General features: G+C 47.6%; 1 protein-coding gene across 2 annotated transcripts; it reads right to left on the bottom strand.

The window, feature by feature from the left end:
• Positions 1-4766: 4766 nt before the first annotated feature.
• Positions 4767-23760, bottom strand: C1QTNF2 (C1q and TNF related 2). Of its 2 annotated transcripts, XM_084763049.1 has the most exons (4): positions 23606-23751; positions 16857-16930; positions 11269-11521; positions 4767-5556 (listed from the first exon to the last, which is right to left on the bottom strand). In XM_084763049.1, exons 2-4 carry the CDS (start codon positions 16872-16874, stop codon positions 4943-4945), a joined length of 885 nt encoding a protein of 294 aa, XP_084619175.1. In that variant the 5' UTR covers positions 16875-16930; positions 23606-23751; the 3' UTR covers positions 4767-4942. The 2 variants fall into 2 exon arrangements, with proteins under 2 accessions (XP_084619175.1, XP_084619174.1); XM_084763048.1 differs by lacking the exon at positions 16857-16930 and having other exon boundaries at positions 23606-23760.
• Between the last annotated feature and the right edge of the window lie 88 nt (positions 23761-23848).

Raw genomic sequence — 23848 nt, forward strand, 5'->3', positions numbered from 1 at the left:
TGGGCGATGGCCTTGTGGTTAAATTAGTGCTTATATGAGAAAAAATACAGTAGATGAAAAATGTCTTAAGTGGGGGCTCAGGGAGGGGTCAGGGAGAGGCAAAGTCATGTGCCAGGAGCCATCTGTGCCCTTTACTGGAAAGTTCTTTCTAGGCTTCTGTCTCTACAGCCTGGAGGTGGAGGGGCTAGTGAGGGAGCCACACCAACTCGTGGTCCCCTGCCCTCAGAACCTGTGGGCAAGGAGCTGGGCCTATGACCCTCAGACTATGAAGTCAAAGGGTTCCAAGGAGAGGCAATCCACCCTCAGCAGACTCTGCTCTGAAAGCCTGGGTAGGCTGTGGTAGCAGATAGTTTCAAAGCCTTAGTCTGACTTGAGGACACTACTGTATATTCCATCCACCCCTCAGCAAGTACCTAGGACATCATCTGCCGAGTTGAAATGAAACTGGCCTTGGACCAGATCAGATCCACACTTTAGGGATGGGAGATGGCTGGATCCAATCCTTTCCTACTGAGAAAGGCTTCAAGGTGAAGGCAATTCTGGTTTATCTGGCTGCCTCCCATCGGGGAAGCATAAAATAGAAAGAGGGTCACTGCTAAGGCCCACCAGCTGTGGTCCCTGCCACTTCACTGTGTCTGAAAAGTGAGACTGGTGCTCTCGGAACCTGCTCACAACAGTGTGAACTGTGGAGGAGGCCACACACACCAAGGGCAGCATACTTTAGTAAATGTTTTCCCCATTTATGTTGTAGCTCAGGAAACTTGACAGTGATTGTTTAATAAAAGCCTTCACTGGGGGGGGGCACGAGATGGTTTGGGGAGCAAGAGAACTGGCCAGAAAAGCACAAGGACTTAAATACAGATTGCCCCCCCCCACCGCAACACACATATTAGCCCAGCATATTTGAGTACAAGTCTGTCACCCCAGTATCATTGGGGACATAGACCAGAGAATTGCTAGGGCTTGCTAGCCATTGGCCTAGATCCAAGTTCAGTGAGAGACATCGTTCTCTGGCTTCAGTGCACACATGTTGTGCGCATGCTACACACACACACACACACACACACACACACACACACACACACAGAAGTCTTCAGTGGAAGTTGAGGCCCCCAGTGTAGAGATTTAACATGTTGTCTGATTCCTACAGCAGTGCTCCTGTGTGTTTTAGGAATCTCCTTTCCCAACTCTGCTTTGGAGAGAGAAATTAACATTTGATGCCCAAATTGGTTCAAGATCATCTGTCCCAACCCTTCGTTTTGCCGAAGCCACAGATGTTAGTGACCCGCACCACACAGGGGATGCAAAGACGCTCAGTACTGGGCCTCATCCTTGCTTTCCAGCAACTGGTGTTCCTTCACTGTTTCAGGCTGTCTCTGCCACACGTGGGGGTGCTTGAAACTCTGCCCTGAGTGCAAACGTTAGGAAAAGATGGGGCTGATTTTATCTCTTCTTTCTTTTTGTTTTTTGTTTTCCAGGACAAGATGATGCTACCCTAGACCCTGGCTTGAGATTCTCCCTTTGGTCTTGGCCACTGAGTCTAAGAAACTGCTTGCTGCATGTGCCTGCTGCTTTTTCTAGCTGCCTGTGGCTTATGGAATATTTGTGTGGTGGATGTGCTCCTCCTAGTGGCATAAGTGAGCATGACATGCAACACAGAATAGGCTTCTTCCTATTATGGTGGGCGTGGAGGGTGGGGTGGGATTGGGGGCTGGGCTGGGCTGTCAAGGCTCCAATGCAGCTCTGATGCAGTCTATATTTGTAGCTCTCTCTCTCTCTCTCTCTCTCTCTCTCTCTCTCTCTCTCTCTCTCTCTCTCTGTCTCTCTCTCTCTCTCTGTCTCTCTCTCTGTCTCTCTCTCTCCCTCCCTCCCATCAAATCCCATCTTTACTGAAATTTGAATTTTGCTTTATTAACATTCTGTATTAAACTATTATCTGCATTGAATATTGAGCCTTTTACATTTTGTGTATAAGGTGAATACCTCATTCTCTCCTGCTGTAATTTTGATCATAAGCCTGCAGAGAAAGAGCCTCTAAGTACACCGAGTACAACATGCGCTCCTCAGGAGAGACCTAAGGTTTGTCTCGCAGTATGGGCTGGAAGCTGTCTGCACTGGAGTGAGCAGAACTGATCTCCAAGCTTCTCGAGAAGTGGGCAGCTGCCTTTAAAGAGTGTACTGAATGAGAGAAGACCTTTGGACTAAAGGTATACCAAGTTCCGTGTTTTCTTCAGTGCCCACATAATGGGAGGACCCAAAGATATGCCCAGGTGCCCAGGGCCCTCAAGAAGCAGCCAGAGATAGGATGAGGTACTACAGTCTCACCATGTAGCTCTGGCTGGCCTGGAATTTGTTATGTTGATCAGGCTGGCCCCTAACATACAGAGATCCACCTGATTCTGCCTCATACTGCTGGGATTAAAAGTGCTCACCATCATGTCTGGTAAAAAACAATTTATTTACTTATTTATTTATTTATTTGTTGTTTTAAGAAAGGAAAGGAAAAAAACTGTTTACAAATGGAAGCACCACTCCATTTCAGAGGCTGGCCTTTCTACGAGGGCCCTGGACAGGACCCCTGCCCACATGTTTATCTGTTTGGCTTACAGATTCCTGCCCTGTTTCTAGACCCCTCCCTATCCCATTCCATTTGTGACTCAGTGAGGACGACTAAATAAACCTCACTGTTTTCAGGACCTCCCCATGCGTTAATTGCTATCCCATGTGTGTCCACCAGGGGGCAGTGCGCACAAGCTGCCTGAGAGTTGTGACTATCAGGAATTTCTCTTGGAATTGGTATTGGGCTCACAGCACTGGCCTCTTGCGGGCAGGCTTATTTTAGTCCTGCGCTCTGAAAACACCTGAAGTGGGGTAGACTTACCTCAGTGCTATCCATTCCTGGCCTCAGGCAGCCAGGGACATCCTGCTCTACACCACTGGCCTGGGTCCTCGATGTACTGCGCACATGCTTTGAGAAGGTTCAAGATTAGCTCCATGTCACACTCCGTCCACACAATGGTAATTTTTTTTTTTAGACAGGGTTTCTCTGTGTAGCCTTGGCTGTCCTAGACTCCCTTTGTAGACCAAACTGGCCTTGAACTCACAGCAATCCGCCTGCCTCTGCCTCCTGAGTGCCATGATTAAAGACATGTGCCACCATGCCCAGTCATAATTTTTGTTTGTTTAGATAGTTTCACCCTTAGCTTAGACTGGCTTTGAACTCAATGCAATCCTCCTGCCTTGGCCAGCTGCATGCTGGAGTTACAGGCATAAGCTACCATCCTTAGGATAAATCCGCTTTCTAATTGGCTATGGTCTGTGAGGTTCTGTGTAGTCTACCAGTTCTTCTAATGCCAGTCAGTTCTTCACGTGCGCCCCGATCTTCTGTGGGTGGAGGAGGGGGCGTTTGTACCTGCAAGCAGGTCATTTTGCTGGAGAAGCGTTCCTTTCAAGTTCTCCAATTGCTGAGTTCTGCTTCAGTGTGTGTGTGTGTGCGTGCGTGCACGCGCGCACGCGCGCGCGCACACACACACACATGCACATACAGTTTCTGATTTACAATACTCTGACCTCTGGTGACATTTCGAATTTATGGTGGTGCAAAACTATAACTCACATTTGGATCTTTCCTCTCACTGTCTATATGTAGGACATTGGCTTTGCAAAGCTGGGCTGTGCCAGTGGGCAACCCATCAAGCTAAAGGACTGCAGAGGGCAACCCATCAGGCTGAACAACTGCTCTTCCATGTGCTGTGTGGCCAGGCCCTGAAGCTCACTGTTGAATGGATCTCTATGTAAGCAACATTTCAGTCTTACCATAACCCAAATGGGGAGCAGAAGAGCAGCTGTACCGGCTTGAAGGAGTCCCAGAGAGCTGTGGGACCTGGTGACCTGGTGGGGGTGGGGGAGGGGGGTGGGGGCGGGGGTGAGGGTGGGGGTAGAGGGGAGTGGTAAATGCATGCCTGTGTGCAAGTAGACCTAAGAGTTGAACTCTAAATAAACATAAATATTCCAGCCACTTCCCTATGCCTGTTTCTGTTGGGGTTGGTCTGGTCCTATGTATACTTGCCCCACCCCCACCCCTCAGAGACAGTGTTTTCCTGTGCAGTCTTCGGTCTAGTGCTATGTGTTCTAGTGGTAATTATTTCTCTCTCTGAGGTCTGCTTGCTGTCTTTTACAAGCAGACACTCATGTACCCCAAAGGATGTTTGTAACTCTTGTCTCCCAAGCTATCCCTGATTGGGTAATAAAATTGCTGTCTCTGGGCTGAGCAGGGAGAGAGAGGAGGAGTGAAAGTGTGGTTTGTTTGTGTTTTTTTGGGGGGGGGTTGTTGTCGAGGGAGAGACCATGAGGAGAGAAATGCAGGAGGGAGGAGAAAGGACAGATTCCAGAAAAGATATTAACTGTAAGTCTTGGGGTCTTTGGATGGTGGAAGAGAAATTGATAGTAAGTTGGTAGATTAGATTTTATGCTCAGTTCTGTACTTAGCTTTTGATTAAATCATAGTCTTTATGTGTGGTTACTTGGGGGAAATGGTAGATTAAGGCGTAACTAAGCTTTATTGATAATATGGATGATATTAATTATTAATATTCATCAACATGTTTCTTTGTGGCAGAGTAATTATATTATTTGCTGTTTGTGAACTGTATTTCCCACAAGAATACACACTCGGTCTTGTCACTGGTGTATGTAACTCCCAGAGTACAGGCCAGTGCCTGGTACTCAACAGATACTAAGATAATTAGTGATTGGACAGATAAGGATGAATCAAAAGCTTGGATTTAATGATTTTTTTTTTTTTTGTAAAGTAGCAATAGAGGAGGCTTGCCTGGGAATAAAAGCTCCTGAGATTGCCAGCCCCCAGCCCCATGCCGGGGGTCATCGTCTACCAGCACCCGCCCAGAATCTCAGTCCCTGCCTGGAGGCAACTGCAGCTTGTCTATACCTCATTGGGGTCTCCTTGGTCAGCGTAGATGAGGAAGCCCGTGAAGAGGCTGTCGGTCCAGTAAGGGTCGTAGAAGAGTCCGTTCTGCTCCGAGTAGAAGATCTGCAGCCAGACTTCGTCACCCTCCTTGAGAGCCAGGATAGTGGAGCCCGAGGCCACGTCATGGTTACCGGTGTTGGCATCAAAAGTCCGAATGCGGTACTGGCCGTTGTGCACCAGGCCGATGGCCAGGTGTTTATTGGCCAGCGTAATGTCGTAGGTGAAGTAGTAGATCCCCGGCACGCTGCAGACGAACTTGCCGCTGGATGCATTGTAGTGGCCACCCTCGTTCATCAGAATCTTGTCAAACTTGATGGGCAGTCGCTCCCGCGGGTAGCTCTTGGTCACCGCCACGGAAAAGGCTGACTTGGCACGGCTACTGCCGCAGTTGCAGGGCCCTGGGAGGCCAGGTTCCCCTTTCTTGCCCTTCGGTCCCTTCTTGCCTGGTGTCCCATGCTTCCCGGGGGGACCGCTAACGCCCTTGGGTCCTCGAGGGCCAGCCCGCCCAATGGCCCCAGCTTTGCCCTTTGGTCCTTGTTTCCCACGGTTGCCTGTCCGGCCAGGTAGACCTGGAAGACAGAGTAGCTGGTTTTATAAGAGACTCCTGCAGAGCCCAAGGCTACAGAGAATGAGATGGCTGTGGGGTACACAGGAGGGGACAAAGGCTGATGGCCGAGGGATACTTGTCTTGGCTGGTTTGGGGAAAACCAGGGTTGCGATGCCTTTCAGAAACACTGGGAGTCAGGGTAGAAGAATAGTTCACTAGGCTGGGGATATGGCTCAGTTGGTAGAGGGACTGCTTAGTTATTAATGCTCCAACACTGCATAAAACTGGGTATGGCAATGTACTCCTGCCATCCTGTATGGGAGGGATCAGGAGTTCAAAATCACCTTGGCTACATAGTGAATTTGAGGCCAGTCTGGGCTCAGGAAACAAAAAGAAGGTAGATTTACAGGCTGCATAAAGAAATCCACGAAGTCCACTGAGGGGGAAACAGCAGCAGGTGGCAGAAACATCCAGGTGACAGGAAAACAACAACTCTACTGATCCCTGTGTTTTCTGAACGCACCGGGCAGTGCCTGGCAAACACCATCTAAATGTACAACATCAGTTGGTAAATCCTGCAAAGCATCCCCAGATGTTTGCTCTGAGAACACTGAGAACACTGCTTTTTTTTAAAAAAGATTTTATTATGTATACAGTGTTCTGCCTGCATGTGCACCTACAAGCCAGAAGAGGGCACCAGATAGTTGGTTGTGAGCCACCATGTGGTTGCTGGGAATTGAACTCAGGACCTTTGGAAGAACAGCCAGTGCTCTTCACCTCTGAGCCATCTCTCCAGCCCCCACTGCTTGTTTTTTTTTTTTTTTTTTAAATACTGATATTTCTTTCATAAAATACACATTTTCCTACAAATAGCATTTTTGTGCTAATGATTACATAGGAAACATTTGTATTTGTGATCCTTTAGCACAACAGTCTTGTGGCCCTTCCCACCATGAAAATGGTCATTTTGGACTACCCAACCCATATCATGTAAGCCTGTCTAAAAGACTCCGTGTGTAATTGTTGGAGGCAACAAAGCTAGAAGGAGTTGGGGTTCTGAAGAATGCTTTGACATCAGACGTGGAGATGCAGAATTTGGAGTTTGCCCTACTCTATTTCAGTCCTCCTTTTTGGGACAGTAATGTATATACCCTGTATATCACTGGAGATTGGAAGAATGTGGGCCGCTTTGTGATTTTGATTTCACAGGGGTTACAATGAAGAGATGGCTTTGAGTCTCACAAGAGACTTGGGACTTTTAAGCAGTCTTTTCTTCTTCTTCTTCTTCTTCTTCTTCTTCTTCTTCTTCTTCTTCTTCTTCTTCTTTTTTCTTTTAAGAAGTCTTAAGACGATAGACTATGGGGACTTTTGAGGTTGGACTGAACACATTTTTGCATTACGATATAGCTACGAGCCTATGGGGGCCAGAGAGTGGAAGGTGGTGGTTTGAATAAGAATGGCCCCCATAGGCTCTTGTATTTCATGTTTAGTCTCCGGAAGGGTTAGGAGGTGTGGCCTTGTTGGAGGAGGTGTGTCATTAGGGATGGGCTTTGAGGTTTCAACAGCCCATTCCAGACACAGTCTCTCTCTCTCTCTCTCTCTCTCTCTCTCTCTCTCTCTCTCTCTCTGTCTGTCTTCACTTGTAGATCAGGATACAGAGCTCTCAGATAATCCTCCCCACCTGCCTGCCACCATGCTCTCTGCCACGCTGATAATGGACTAAACCTCTAACACTGCAAGCAAGGCCCCAGTTAGATCTTTTCTTTTCTTTTCTTGCCTTGGTGCCTTAGTTAGGGTTTCTGTTGCTGTGACAACACCGTGATAAAAGTAACTCGGGGAAGAAAGAGTTTGTTTGGCTTACATCTCCAAAGTGCTGTTCATCATGAAGGAAGTTAGGGCAGGAACCTGGAGGCAAGAGCTGAGGCAGAGGCCATGGAGGGGTGCTGCTTACTGGCTTGCTCCCCGAGGCTTGCTGAGCCTGCTTTCTGATAGACCCCAGGACCACCAGCCCAGGGATGGCATCACCCACAATGGATTTGGCCCTCCCCCATCAATCACTTACCAAGAAAATGATCTAAAGGCTTGCCTGCAGCCCGATCTTATAGAGGCATTTTGTTATTTGAGTTTCCCTCCTCTTAGATGACTTTAGCTTGTGTCAAGTAGACATAAAACCATCCAGCACATTTGGTCATGGTGTCTCCTCACAGCTATAGACCAGTGACTAAGACCGTAATATACGTTCATACCATTGGTTCTGCTCCTCTAGAGCATCTTTACACATAGTGTATTTTTAGCCTTGAGTTTAATGTCATCTATTTAAACATTTACTACTTTAAATAATAGGGAAATAGATTTCCAAATAGCATTTTTTAATTGAAAATCCAATTTTCAGGAGCCATTTTCTTTCTTTCTTCCCTCCTTCTTTTTTTTCTTTTCTTTTTTGGTTTTTCGAGACAGGGTTTCTCTGTGTAGCCTTGGCTGTCTTGGACTCACCTACCTCTGCCTCCTGAGTGCTGGGATTAAAGGCATGTGCCACCATGCACGCCTTTCAGGAGCCATTTTCAAACAATTTTATTTTATGTTTATGAGTGGTTTTCCTGTATGTATGCTTGTATACCACCTGTATGCCTGCTGCCCATGTGGTCCTTAAGGCTAGAAAAGAGCACTGAATCTCCTGGAGCTAGAGTTATAGATAGTTGCTGGGAATTAAACCCAAATCCTCTGGAAGAGCAACCAGTGTTCTTTTTTCTTTTTCTTTTTCTTATTTATTTATTATGTACATAGTGCTCTGCCTCCTTGTACACCTGCAGGCCAGAAGAGGGCATCAGATCACATTACAGATGATTGTGAGCCACCATGTGGTTGCTGGGAATTGAACTCTGGAAGAACAGCTAGTGCTCTTAACCTCTGAGCCATCTCTCCAGCCCGTAACCAGTGTTCTTAAGCATGGAGACATGTCTTCAGCCAGGAGCCAGTTTTAAACTGTAGAAGCAGTACACAGACACAATGTCCTGGTGATAAGTTCAAATGGCACAAATGACTCTTTGTTTTTCTCTCACATTTTCATCACATCAATCAGGTGTGCACGCTGTCCTGACTTTTCTCTAGGTATCTAAAACCACAAGGTGCATTTACTTATATAATTAACATACAAAGGTATTTACTTACACAATTGATTAATAAAATGAGGGTGGAATATTTAGGTCAATGGTAGAGCACATGCTGAGCTTCAAAGGGGATAAATGACAAAAAATGGAGGAAAACAGAACTAGGCAAGTCCTTAATAAAGATGGAATTCAAGGACTGGAGAGATGGTTTAGCCATCAAGAGCACTTGCAGAGGACCAGAGTTCAGTACCCAGTACCTACATTGGCCAACTTAACAACTTCCTGTAACTCCAGTCCCACATGATGTAGCGTTAAGGTTATTGTGTAACTCCAATGCTGATTTTGTAGCCCCCCTGCCCCCCCCCCCCCCGATATCTGGTTTCAGTCCTGGAGGCTCTCCTGTCTCAATGTTGTATAAACTCTTCTCCCCAGCTGTCCCAATGATATGCCAATAAAGCAGCTTATAGCCAGTCGCTGAGCAGGGAAGAGAATAGAGCTGGACTTCCTGCCAGGGGAGGAGTAGCTGGAAGAGGAAGTAGAGGATTCAGCCACAGGCAAAGATGCAGGAGAGATGAAGAAGATTCAGCTGGAGCAAAGAAAGAAGTAAAAAGCAACTGACTTAGGCTTTTGGCAAAGATGGAATCAGGATAGCATAGAGGTTAAGAACACACTTAAATTGCTCAAGATTGTGTTGTAAAGCCTTATAGACAAATATAAAAGAGTCTCAATTATTTGCACGATAGCCAGGTTAAGAAATAAACTGAGAAACACTATTTTATATAAAAACAAACAAAAAACTGTAACAAAGTGCTTCGGTGTCCTCATCTGGCCTCCTTGAGGACTAACATGCATATGAACACAGAGAGAGAGAGAGAGAGAGAAAGAGAGAGAGAGAGAGAGAAATAATGAAAATTTAAAACCTGAAGATGAGCAAAAGCTAGGAGAAGGGGCTGAGGGAAAGGGAAGAGCGAAGTGTCCATTTTGGCTCAGCATTCTTTCCCAGCAACATGGTCAAAGAAGCATGGCGGGGACTCCCACCCCTGCCTGTGAAACCTTTCTAGAGATGAGTTTATGTTTGTTGGTTGGGGGCGTGGCTAGATGTTATCCTGCTTTGGTCCCAAGGTGACTCAGATTTAGTTGGGTTACACAAATGAGGCTGCTCCATTTCTACCTCTCAACACTGTCTTCTTTAGCCATCTCTTGGCCTCTGTCAAGAAAACAAACTCAAAGAATCCCAGACCTGCTCCCTTCTTGCTCCTGATGAAGGAGAGAGGTTGCCTTCCGCAGAATCCAAGGCAAATCTTCAGGAAGGCTCGGGCAGGCCCTGCTTAATCTGAATACTTCATTGGGTCAAAGAATGTGGGGGTAGTGACAACCAGTGACTTGCCCCCTGGAGGACCTCCTTGGATCCAAGCATTTCCATTATTGTCAGAGCCCTGCTAGGAAGAAGTGCATTTGGATGAGTTGGTTTTGTGTGATAGGAAAGACCATGGGTTTGGAGTCTTAGTTCAGCAAATCAGGTTAGGGGTGAGTAACACTGTAACGCTGGCATCAAGGCTAGCATTTCCCACAGTTTGTCCTCACCCACTATGGTAAGGTATTGTGATACGCTGTTGGTATCATGGTTGTAGTTAGGAGGGCGCCGAGGTTAGGGAATGTGAAGACACTTGTCAAAATTAATATCCAAGCTTGTTCTTAGAGTTTAAGTTCTTGCAGCTATGCTGCTCATCTTAACCCTGTCACCTTGGCTCCTAATCTCTTCACTTGAAACTTGCAATAATAAGGGCATTGATGATCCAATGAATGACTTACTCAAAATGCCTTGTCAGTATTCAAACGCTATGTGAGTAAAAGCTATCCTGGGGTTGGCAGCGTGGAGCATGTACTTAACCTGCACAAGGTCCCAGGTTTAGCCCCTCACACGAAGACCAGAAAACTACTGTAATTTCCCTGTTTCAGATGTACATTTGAGGATGCTGTTATTATAAAGAGCAAGGGTGAAAGGTCACAGATAGAACGAATGCCAAGGTGGAAAGAACCTAAAGACAGTATCCAAGTTCCTACTTGGAAAACAACCTTTCCCCATTCTTTGTGGGTCCCTGTGGGACGGTCGACTGCAATCAGCAACTGCTACCGCTAGCCACTCAGAAACATTCAAGGGTGGCACATGCTCCAACCTTGGCAAATGGTGGTACTACGTCTTCCTGAAAAAAATGGGTATGCGTGAAGCTGTAGGAATGGAGACCCGTATGCATCAGCTGCCATTTCAGAACATGCAGCTTTTAGGGGGATGAAACCAACACACAGGGAGAAGCAGAGCCCCGACAAAAAGAAGTAAACCCCTGGGACAAGCCATTTCCGAAGCTCAGCTCTTGGTCTTCAGTCTCATGAGACAAGTAATCTCAGTTGCGCCTATTAACGGAGCTGATGTCACTTGCAAACCAAGTGCTTTAACAGAAGCTCACAGTCTTGCCTCAACTTACCCCTTAGCCATTCAAATGCTCAGCAGAGGCAGAAACATAGGACAGAAAGGGTGATGGGTGCTGGTTTTCGGAATTCTGAAGCATCCTCCATGACAAATGCTATCGACCCCGGGTGGGACAAGAGGGCGGGTACAGGTCTCTTACCTTCTTCCCCACTGTCCCCCCGGTCTCCATCCTGGCCATCTTGGCCATCTTTGCCAGGAAAACCCATTCTTCCCACCATTCCTGAAGATCCTGGTGCTCCTGGGGGGCCAGGGGGGCCTTGGGGACCAGGCAGGCTGCAGACTAGTTGAGGGCCACCCTTCTGGAAGTCTCTGCGAGCAAAGGCTCCAAGCATCGGGTCAGCAGCACATGGAAGGGCACAGGCCAAGAACACCCAGGAGATCATGGTGGTCACCTGGGGGTAACAAAAGAGCTGTGGCAGGTGAGAGTGGACATGGTGCTGACTTATTACTGGTCAGTCCAAAGGCATCAGAGGGAGGAGGAGGCATAGATGTAGTTGCATTTCTGTCTGGTTTTCTTTTTTTTTTTTCTTTCTTTTTCTTTTTCTTTTTAAAGATTTATTTATTATATGTACAGTGCTTTATTTGCATGTACAAGCTGCAAGTTGCGAGCCACCATGTGGTTGCTGGGAATTGAACTCAGGACCTCTGGAAGAGCAGTCAGTGCTCTTAACCTCTGAGCCATCTCTTCAGCCCCCTTCAGTCTGGTTTTCATTCCTCTATCACAGACATCCATCTGACCAGTGGTTCTCAACCTATGGGATGTGACCCCTTTAGGACTTGAATGACCCTTTCACAGGGGTCACTTAAGACCGTCAGAAAACACAAGTACTTAGGTTATGATTTATAATAGTAGCAAAATTATAGTTATGAAGTAGAAATGAGGATAATTGTATGGTTGGGGGTGGGTCACCAGAACATGAGGAATAGTAGTAAAGGGTCACAGCATGAGGAAAGTTGAGAACCGCTGATGAAGACAGCGTCACCATATCTTAAGGGCATACTTGGATAGCTGACTCCTATGCTCAGATACACTTTGCAGGGTTCTTGAGAGCAAGCCACTCACCGTTAGGCTGCCATTGACCCAAGTGGCTGGAATGCGGGAAGAATTTACACCCCAACCCCCACAGGACTACTCACTGATGAGTGGGAGGAACTGTGGATGAGAGAAATCACCAGTGGCATCAGTCAGATATGCAAATTAAAAGTTACGGGGGGGGGCACACTTTGATTGTAAGCAGTGATTTGCAGCTAGGCTACTTCCTCACAGGGACTTGGGGTTGCAAGTGTGAGGCTCTGAAGAGTGGGTGACTGAGGATGGCTGCCTCGGTGCTGGAAGATCATGGAAAGAACTCATCTCTAAATGCTTCCAGTGCCCAGGCCCAGGGCTCAGAGCTGTCAAGACACACTCCATCTCACAATATAACAGTCTCACATAATAGGCACAAGTGGGGGCAAAGAGGCTCAGAAACGCTAGGTGATAGGGCTGGCTGAGGCTGAGACAAGCAAGTGGTAGGCTGAGGCTTGATCCAGGCCACACAGCTCCAAAGATTGTCCCTTCCTGATCTAGCCTGGACTGTCCTTAAGGCTGGTGGCAGCAATGGGATAAGCCCACTAAGTACCAGTGTGGGGCACACTGGGAGATCCCCTCTTCCCCCACCTACACCGTGCAGATACACAACCTGGTGCTTAGAGCAGACATCAGGGTCTTGCTTAAGGGCCTGTTGACAAGCAATCTCTGGTGCATGGTCATCAACAGGCTATCTTCCCAAGAGGAAGCTAGGAGGGAGAACAAACATGGTGGCCATGACTTCCTGCCCTAGGGATGGCTTTTAGTGGTACCTTGCTTTTGTGACCTTAGGCTTGACTCCCAGTTTTCCTACCTGAACTGCAAAGGGCTAGAAGAGAGGAATAGTTTTCAATCTGAGAGTCTGTCAATCAGATTGGCACTTGGGGGATTGTTAAAATGCAGATGGATGAGCCTCAACCACTAAATTTATGCATGTGTAGCTCGGTGGGGTGGGTAAGTCATGGTAAGTCTCTAAGGGTGGCTGGGCTGATGGTCATCTGAGTCCCAGTTTGAGACCCATCCAGCTCCAGCACTGAGCCTTTCCATCTCTGGTCTTCCTTCTTGTTATGGACTTGAGGAGTGGCTGGCTTCCTGGCTCTCACACAGCCTCTGAGCACATTGCCAGAGCCCCAGTATTTTTTATCTGCATGGTGTAAGTACTCCCACAGCTCTCATCTCAGTGAGCAGCAAGAGGAAAGAGAAAGGGGCCTGCAGAGGGTCTGGGCCAGTTTTCCAGAAGCATCTGTCATTGGGGGCAATACTGATATGCATCGATTACACTGAGCAAGCATGACACAAGAGATGCAAAGGATGGTCATCTATGTTTGCATCCCCCTGTTCCTTCGGAGACAAACATCAGCCAGGGAAGAGAGCTCAAGGCTAGCCTGAGAAGCTCAGTGAGTCCCCTCCCTGTCTCAGAAGAAAAAGAGAGAAGAGAGCTGGGGATGCAGCTTGGTGGTCCAGCACTTGTCTGGTATGGTGAGGCCCTGGGTTCACCCTCTAGTCTGAAAAGAGATGTCCTGACCTGGAGTGGACCAGGAGCTGAGGAGGAGGGCTCAGGTTGTTCCCATAGGAACAGCTAAAGGCAGTCCCCAAAGCCTGGGCAGTTGTTGGCATCAAGACCAAAGCCAGATGGGAAGCAAAGAGGGTGTGTGTGTGGGGGTGAAGGACCCAAGAAGAGCACCCTCCACCCCCATGTCACTTAAGCACTAAAGCACACCTGGGGGTCCTATAGAATCCAAGTTAATTTTCCAGGCGGTTTTGAAATGATCTGGGAATTGGCGACCTATAAACATTTCTGATTAGCAAGAGAGGGAGGGAGGGAGGGAGAGGAAGAAGGAGGGAAGGAGGAAAAAGGTGGAGTGGCTTTAACAAGTAGACATAAACCCAGAGAACAGCTAAAGTCACAGCAAAGAAACAGCTAGACAGGGACGTGGGCACAGGAGCATATCCATCACATTGTCCCCTAATCTATTCTACTCCAAAGTACAGCCACAAGACCCCTCAGAGGGAGAACCCTTATTCTTTCCAGCCCAATTGTCTCTGGACAGAGAGGTGGTCAGTGGCCTCTCAGTGCCAGCTGGCTGGAACAGGCGCCAGGGCCTAACGGCCGGGTTGTTCCGGGACACACAGGAAGATAATTTATTTTTATTTTTATTTTTATTTTCTGGAGCTGAAGCCTGAAGGCCCTCGCAGCCCCAGAGGCATTCCTGCAGCTGGAGCCAGGAATAGCTTTGGAAAGAAAGACAGCAGACTAGATTTGCTTCCAGAGCTCAAGGCAGAGGAGAGTTTCTTACTTCCCAGGCACCTCCAAGAAAAACAAGACTCCAGAGGAGCTCTGCAACCCCCTCCCCCCACCGAGCTGCACACTCACACCACCACCCATGGTGAGGAAACTGCGGAGGGGGCAAGCATGCTTAGATGGGAGCGAGGCTTCCCCACCCCCACCCCCCAAGCCTTCTAGAAGGGATAAATCTCCCACAGGCTTTTTACATAACATAGAGCCAACCTAGGGAGGGTGTCAACTCCAACTCCATGGACGACAGCTGAGGCTGAGAGAAAAGGACATTATTAAACACCCTCAATGATGCATGGTCTGCATGGAGCTCTCTAAGTGCACTTTGTTATTGTAAAGGTGCGATAAACCCTACAAAGGCAAAAGGAAGTCTTCAAAGAAGAAACCAAAGCTCTGAAGAGGCCAAGTGGTGTACCAACTGTCACACCATCAAAGGAGTAGGGTTTACCCACGGCCAACTACGGGAGTGAGCGCGCTTGCCCCACAATACCCTCTCCCTTTTGCGCCTTCCTCCTACACACCCAGAGAGGCAACTTGCTCGTGTTTACACAGTTAGTTGTGGCAGAAGTTATATTTGAACTTGGTGTTGGCTGCCCCTGATGTACAAATGCTTTCCATGTTGTCAGCATTGCTTAGATGTTTTTCCTTCCAAGCATCCCAGATTATAGAAGAGACCTTGAAGCCTGTGCCAAAGCCACACACAGCATTCTTTGAGATGTTGTATTTTATTTTAACAGCTTTATACACATGTGCACTACATGACTTTGAAAGTGATAGTTATGCTTTCTCAGGATACTTTGATAGTCAGGTACTTGAGAAAACACACTTGTCCTCTGGGGTGTGCAAGTGCACACCTGTAATGTCGGTACTCAGGTGGACGCAGAAGAATCAGGAGTTCAAAGTCATCCTCAGCTAGATAGCAAGTTCAAAACCAGCCTTGGCTACAAGGGACCCCATCTCAAACACACACACACAAAATAGTGGAGCAGCATTTAAGAGCACTGGCTGCTTTTCCAGAGGACCCGATTTCAATTTCCAGCACCCACATGGCAGCTCACAACTGTCTGTAACTCCAGTTCCAGGGGATCTGACACCCTCACACAGACATACATGCAGGCAGAACACACACACACACACAAAGAGAGAGAGAGAGAGAGAGAGAGAGAGAGAGAGAGAGAGAGAGAGAGAGAGAGAGAGAGAGAACAGAGCAATGAACTATTTCCTGTTCTTTGAAAAGTCTTCAGGGCCCTGACTATCCACTACAAACCCACTAGAGTGTCCATGCAGTAGGGTTCAGCTAGGGTCCTAACTGTGAGGCCATGGTCCAGATTTGCAAAGCCTACTACATCCCATTATTCATTCCTCGCTTGGACTTCTAACACCCTCCCTTCCTGTCCTTGTTCCTAGACTCCCAACCTCCTTCACATGCCCCAGGCAAAGTTTCAAGCTTTCCATCAGCCACCTCACTCTTCAAGCTGGTCCTGTAGCCTCTGGCTACTGTAGGCCACAAACAGAGGAACCCCTAACAGGGCCCACAAGACCCTAAAGGAACTGGCCTCAGCCTCTCTCTTCTCCCTTCTTTTGCTTGTGAGGCAGCTACAGGGCCTCTATCAGACCAAGGTCCAGCCCTTCTGCTTTTAACTTAGCACAGTGCCCTCAGGCTTAGCTTTCAACCTTCCAAGAATTCCCTGACCCCCTCCTTTGAGCAGCTCTCTGTCCCTGGCTCTTGCAGCCACTCTTTCTTGTTTACTTTACCATCCTTTTCATTCCTAAATCCCATGAGCAAAGAACTGCAGCTGGCCACCTATTTACGAACTTTCAAGCAGAGAAGATCATTTAAGAACTAGCTGCTTTGGGGCTGGAGAGATGGCTCAGTGGTTAAGAGTATTTCTGCGCTTCTAAAGGACCTGGGTTCATATATATATATATGCATATCAGCTCACAACTACCTGTAACTGCGGGGAATCTGACATCCAAGGGTACCTTCATATACGAGGAGTGTACTATAAGCTAGCTCATGTACATGTTGTGCATGGGTGCGCATGTGCAAGTGTGTGCATGCACATACACACAAATCTTTAAAAAAAAAAAAGAGAGAAATAGCTGCTTAATTAGACTCAGAAAGTCTGTAGAGGAAAGGGGAGTCTAAATGCTGAAGGGCATGGAAACCACTAATTCAAGCAACTTCTCTCTCTTCCTTCAGTTTTTCTTACCTGGCCCAGACAGAACTTTTCTTTGGCTTTCTGTCCCTGTCCCTGGGGCTGTGCTTGCAGAATACCTCACATACAGCAAATGTTCCACAAAGAGAAGTTTAATTGGTCAGGTAAAAAAATTACCCATCACCCCCTTCCCCCCACTCCCTTACCTTTTTCAAAATTGTCATCTAAATTGCTCTTTCTGGGTATGGGGTGGGAAGAAAGACGTCATCAAGTCTTCTTGCTAAAGGAAAAAAATAGTGATAGTTAAATCCCAGAAATGGAATCCTGAGGTGTTAAACTTGGATGCCTTCTGAAGTCTGGTTTTAATCTGCCCAGTCCTGGCCTTCTAGCCTCTCAGGAGAGTAGCCAGTGCCTCGTGAACATTCATATCCCAGAAAGCCCTGTGAGCCCATGGCTGTAGCCTGGAGTCCACTGTGGGGCAAGGGCTTTCTCCCTCCACCCTTCACAGGCTATAGCCACTGGTTTTTTTTCTGCCAAGTCTGTGCCATGGGAAGGGGCAGAGGTGGGGACACTCGCCTTTCTTGTATTTCTCTGGAATGCGGTCCGCAAGTACAAATGCTAGGCCAGGACCTCTTGTCTGGGCCTTGAGTGAGGCTTTGAGGCCCAAGTGCTGCCCAATCTCCCCTCGAAGATCTGAAGATCCCAAATAAACAATTCTTTTTCAGTGGTTATGAGCATTGGAGGAAGCAGTCACTCATTTGCTTAACTATATAATGGATGCAATGGCATTTTTAACCGACAGAATCTGTGTCAAAAATGAGATTATACCTTCAAATACCTAGCCAGGGGCTGACACACCAGACACTGCAGTTGGTCACCTGCCCCCCATCCTAACTTGCTCCCTAGAATCCCTCTCATCTGCTCATGTCATCCTTGAACCCTCAGGTCTCGTCTTATCTCTGTAGGGGAACACTGCCCACAGTACCTGGCTCATACTGTTCTTTCTGTCAATGCACATGACCCAAATGTGATCGAGATGCACCCCTGTCTCTCTGGGGAGGTGGGGGCCCTGCCTGTCCCTCTCTGTAATACTGGAGCCTACCACAGTGGCACATACAGTACATGCTCAACACAAATTAAGTGACCTTGGATGCGATGGTCACTCATAATTCATGAATAATAACAACAAGGGTTTGATACATTGGTGGTTGACAGAGCCACTCTTGGCTACTGAGGATGTAGAGGGCCCCAAGGGTTCAGGCTGCTGCTCAGTTGAGACTTACAGTCCCCGCCTCCACCAGGAGACCCTGGAGTGATGCCTTGCATCGTCCTCAACTGAAGAGGACCTCCAGATGGCATCTGAGTGGGCAATTCTTCCTGTGTGTGGATTGAAAAGGGACAAGGCTGGTGGCTGGAGAGAGCTTGCTTGCAGATGGAGGAAGACAGCTGAAAACTCTGCTTTGATGGGCGAATGCTCTAATGGAAAACACTCTGCCATCCCCTAGTTCCAGGAAGCAAATTAGAAGCAGTCCTCCCCCAGTTTCTCTAAACGCTGAGGTGGCCCTGAGGAGAGGGGCTGGCTCTAGCAAGAGAGCTCTCAGGGCATCTTTTCTTTCTGGAATCACAAGCTGAGGCCCATTTGGAAACTCTACAGTACCCATAGAAGAGAGACAGAATTAAAAGGTGAACACAGAGAGTTGAAAAGCATGGGGTCCTCTTGCTGAGAAATACTTAATTTTCCTTCATTTTTTTTTTTTTACCTCCTGTATTCTTGGCTCTGCCTTAGAAACAGAGGCCCAAGGACCACATAAGACCCAATGAGAGGTCTCAGGAGTTAGGGCCTGGTTGGGCTTGTCTCAGCAGGCATTTCTGAAGGCACACGGGAAGTTAGTCTTGGGATTAATATGAAAGGATTTGAGTTTCTGCTATATGTACCCTAGTTCATTCAAAATCAACAAGCATAACGTTCAACATGGTGGGCAGAGCAGGCTAGCCCTCTGGTCCAGGCTGTTCCAGGTCTGAGCCTCCACTAAAGAACTGGCTACAGGAGACAAGCAGGTGGGCCCAAGCTCCTGGTAATTGCAATGGGAGACCATCAAGCACCACGCTACCTGTGGCTATTGCACCGTGTGGAGGGCCAAGAACACAGTGAAGAGAAGGCTGTGGCCGCTGAAAGGGATGTGAAGAGCTTGGGAAGAGTCACGAGGGTGTTTTCCTGTCTCCGTGTCTCCAGAGGGTCAGTCTTGGCATGGCAGACCAATAGGTATGGTGGGGGAGAATAATTGGATAGCGTTGTCCAATAGGAAAAGGACACGAGCCATATATGTCATTTAAAATGATCTCACAGTCATGTTAAAAAGTAAGAAGAAGCAGGTAAGCTGATTTCAATGTTATGTAGGTCAATGTTATCATCTCATCTGAACATGTAACCCTCAAAATAAAAATCATTAGTGTGACATTTTACAGTCTTTTAAAAATGCTTTTAAGATTTATTTTTATCTTATGCATGTGGGTGTTTTGCTAGCATGTATGTCTTTGCACCGCATGTGTGTCTGGTTCCTATGGAGGTCAGAAGAGGAAGACGGATACACTGGAACTGGAATACAGAAAGTGTGATCCGCAGTGTATGAGCTGGGAATTGAACCTGAGTCCTCTGGAAGAGCAGTCAGTGCTCTGAACTGCTGAGCCATCTCTCCAGTCCCACAGTTTACAATATCTAAGCAATACTAACTTTGAAACCTTATGAGACTTTTCACAGTTGCACCTCAACTTTTAATATTATTTACCAATGTACATTGACTGATTGATTGCATGTGCACATGTCTGTGTATCTCTGCGTGTTTTCACACATATCACAGAGGACAGGTGGAGTTTAGCGGACAACTTGCAGGAGTATGTTCTTTTCTTTTCCCATGAAGGTTTTGAGAATTGAACTCAGGTTGGCAGCACCCACATAGCAGCCTTCTGCAGCTACCGTTTCAGTGACTCTAACGCCCTCTTCTGGCCTCCATGGGCACGGCATGCAAATGGTGCACGTAAATACATTCAGGCAAACAGAACACACCCAGATACTAAAAAAGGTCCTTAAAAAAAAAAATTAATGCCTTTAAGAGTACAACATGTAAGAACTCGATGACAAAGGCTTAAAAGTCATGGAAATCAACTCTGTCCCTGAGGAAATTCCACCTCAGCAAAAGAGGCTCAGGAGATGGGGCTTGGTGAGCAAAGTGCTTTACTGCACATGCGTGAATACCAGAGGGTGGATCCCCAGCATTGTACAGGCAGGTGTGATGGTGTGCACCTGTTACGCGAGGGCTGGAGGGCGGAGGAGTGGGGACAGGTGTTTCCCTGAAGCTTGAAGCTTGACATCCTGACAGTCTAGCTGAAAGGTCAATTTCAGCATCAGTAAGAGTCTGTGTGCCCCCCCCCCAAAGTGGGCACAATAGAGGCAGATACCCAATGTTGACTTCTGGCTTCCAATGTGTATAAACATACATACATGTAAATATACCACATATACACATACCACAAAAATACATACAAAAAGGATCAGCTTGCTGCTTGCTAATCAGTTGCCTTGTGTGGACCTCAGACTGCACTGCACTCTTTTCCTTTGCTTTCCTTTCCTTTCTTCTTCTTCTTCTTCTTCTTCTTCTTCTTCTTCTTCTTCTTCTTCTTCTTCTTCTTCTTCTTCTTCTTCTTTTTGAGACAGGTTCTCCCTGTGTGTGTAACCCTGGCTGGTTTGGAGTGACTACGTGGATAGGGCAGGCTGGCCTGGAGCTTGTTGGCAATCCTCCCGCATCTGCTTCCCGGCATGCCCAGCCCCCACATCTCTACTTTTATTTTTTGACAGTGTCTCCTGCATCTTTGGCTGGCCTAGACCTCACTCTATATCTGGAAAAGCTTTGAACTTCTGAGGTTTCAGCCTCTGTCTCCCAAGTGCAGGGATGACAGGAGTTGGCTTTGCACTGTACTTTTATTTATTTATTTTTTCTAATTTTAAGGTAATCTCTATGTTCAAATAAAAATGTCTAGGGCTGGGGAGATGACTCAGCGTGTGAAGCTCTTGCTGCAAATGGATGAAGAAGGTATGAGTCCAAATCCCCAGAACGCATGTAGAGCCAGAGACAAGAATATGAGTCTGAGCCGGGTGTGGTGGTACATGCCTTTAATCCCAGAGGCAGGGGGATCACTGTGAGTTCGAGGCCAGCCTGGTCTACAAAGTGAGTCAGGGATGGCCAAGGCTAACACAGAGAGACCCTGTCTGGGAAAACCAGGGGAAAAAAAAAAAGAATGTGAGTCTGTACTTCCTGTGCTCCTATAGGAGGATGGAAAGTGGAGACACAGATCTCCTTGGAAATTCACAGGACAGCTAGAAGCCACAAATGAAGTACAAGGCGAAGGCCAATGCCTGAAATTGTTCTGTGCCCTCTGCATGCACACTGTTGCATGGGCATGCCCACACTCAGACACATGAACATACAGGGAGAAAGGAAGAGAGGGAGGACCATTTTTTTGTTTTTTGTTTTTGTTTTTTTCTGAGGGACTTAGCATCCTGCAGGCCTTCTATTTCTCCTCACAGTCCCAAGAGGCTGATATTGGCAACTCTATTTTGCAGAAGACAGAACAGAGCCCAGAAAAATGGAAAATAATTTCCCCATGTCAAGCATATCTGGGAAAGAAGGCTTGCTCATGCCAGGCATGGAGCTCTTGGCCTTCCACCTTAACCATCTTACTAGCAGGAGAGTCTCTGGCAGGTTAGGGTTAGTGATGCCAGCATGACTGGGCATGTGCAGAGAAGTAAGCCAGTTGAAGAGGACAAATCTGGGGAGAATCGTTGGCTTTAGGAAGGGTTTGGCATAGAGTTCCTTTCAAAACTGGACCTGGAATAGAAGAACTTTAACTGAGCAGTTTGGTTTGTGCAGGCTTCCTCCTGCAAATGCCGTCTGCAGGGCTCTGGCTGGCAGGGAAGAAGCTGAGGGAACACAAGTATCAGCCTACCACCCTTAGTGAGCACTGGGGGCGGGGCAGGAAGCATCAGTACCAGATTATGGTGGAAAATGCCCAGTCTGCAGGGCCAGGGCTAGCCAGGAAAGAATGCAGAGACAAAACTGACTTCCTGGGCTGGGGGAACAAATACTCAAAGTATGGGGACCTGAGTTTGATGCCCACATTAAAAAATAAAAATAAAAAAGACCCTGACATGGTAAATGTGGTTATAATTTCATCCTTGGAGAAGCATAGAAAGGCAGATCTCTGGCAAGCCAGCCTTGCCTATGAGAGACCCTGACTGGGAATGGGTAGGCATGGACAGCTCCTAACAAACAACACCTGAGATTGGCCTCTGACCTCTACATTACTCAATTGTGTGTGTCCTCACCAATACATACACACACACACACACACACACACACACACACACACACACACACACACGTTTCTTGAGGAATCTTTCTGGTTGCTTCATGGAGACAGAGTAGCCTCAAAGATGACTTTGAACTTCTGTAAAGAACCCCAACTCACCCGTGCAGTGAGTGATACACTCCTGGAACAAATGCGATGCGTGTGCTAGGATCTGGAAGACATCTCACGTTTGAGTGTGGTACGCTAGTTGAATTAGAAAGAAGGGCAGAGGTCATGTCTGGAGAGACGTGCGCGGAGGGGCTGAGATGTGCTGCTGCTGGAAAGCTGTGTAGTGCGTGTAGCAACCAGATAACAAATAATCCCAGGCAGATGGGAGAGCAGGAATAAAACAGCAGGAAGAGAAGTTTTTCATAACGCTAAATGCCATCGTCATTATTAATGGTGCATGTCTAGCGTAGACAGTCTCTGGCAGACGCTCGGTTAGGGGGAGGACCTTTGAAACGTTGCAAACCAAACAGTTTTATGGTCGCAGCAGAGGAGCAGCACACTGAGATGTACGAAGGCCTTCTTGTGTTGCAGGAGGGACTGGGCTAGAGACCACGACCCACCCACCCACCCACCCACGCAGGAGGATAGTTTGGTTGAGTGTTGAGGTCCCTGGCGTGGGGCAGAGAGCAGTGGGAATAGAGAAGATGGACCAATATATAGATACAAACAAGGCGTGGCTGCTGGGGATATGGCTCTGCTGGGAGAGTGCTGGCTCAGCATGCACCAAACCCTGGCTCTGATGCCCAGCACTGACTAAATCTGATGCGGTGGCACACAGCTGCACTCTCAGCACTCAGGAGGCAGAGGCAGGAGGAACAGGAGTCAAAGAATCATTCTCAGCTGCATAGTGAGTTTAAGGCTAGAGAGGGCTGCAGGAGGCCCTGTCTCTAACATAAAACAGAAGACAAGGCTTAGGGATGAGTAGCTTAAGAAAGGAGCGGGAGTGAAGTGAGTTGTGAATAACTTGTTCTAATTTCTGACTGTTGTCATTTCCTATATCTTTCTGAGTGCAGTCTGTTCACACACACACACACACACACACACACACATTTTAATGTATTTAAAGAAATGTGCAGAGAAAATGTGACAATGGGCTCAGTAGATGTTAGCTCTGTGAACCCAAGTATCCGATTTGGATACAAAGGTATTTAACATAAAGCGTTAAGTACCTTTGCCATCTGTACAACCCTGAGCCTGTCCTTAAAGTGACTGAGTCAACTCCTTCTTTGAAGATAGAGATAGATAACTTGTTGTCATGGAAACGAAAGCACACAAGTTCAGGGCCTGAGGGCTTGGCACCAAATGGGTACTCAGTAAACCACAGGGCTCTTTTCCTTCTTAACCCGTGAGCCACCAGTCAGAGCCTGGCATATGACACGTTCTTTGGAAATGTTTGAGTTCTGGCTGTAATGCCCTAGGCAAGGGTTGAGAGCTGCTCATCTCCATCCCAGGGCGAGCTCTCTACTACTTCTTCTCGCGCGTACTGCATCCAAGGTTCCTCCCGGTCCGCCCCACTCTCTGCCCTGAAGGGCCCGACACTCACCCTCTGTGCCCGGAGCCACGTCAGGGGCATCCGACAGCAGCGCTGCTCTGATGGCGCTCGGTCCTGCCTGCAGCAGGGAGAGATGCGGGCTCCAGGCATAGTTTTCCCATCCCGTCATGGGCGGGAGCGCCTTCCTTCCCGGTCACGTGCGCTGGCCAGCAGCTGGCGCTCTTTTTCCCTTCGGATTTCAGAGACTTGTAGCGGCAGGGGCAACTTGGGTGTGTCGATGCGTTTATGTGTGTA

Source organism: Acomys minous (assembly GCF_964271855.1).
Source record: "Acomys minous genome assembly, chromosome: 16".
NCBI lineage: Eukaryota > Metazoa > Chordata > Mammalia > Rodentia > Muridae > Acomys > Acomys minous.

Excerpts from the sequence above, each read along its gene's own strand:
- C1QTNF2 (XM_084763048.1), bottom strand. The coding sequence starts at position 23,704 with ATGCCTGGAGCCCGCATCTCTCCCTGCTGCAGGCAGGACCGAGCGCCA. Across the intron at positions 11,522-23,605 it reads CGTGGCTCCGGGCACAGAGG|GTGACCACCATGATCTCCTG; the intron begins GTGAGTGTCGGG and ends TGTTACCCCCAG. Across the intron at positions 5,557-11,268 it reads GGGGGACAGTGGGGAAGAAG|GTCTACCTGGCCGGACAGGC; the intron begins GTAAGAGACCTG and ends TCTGTCTTCCAG.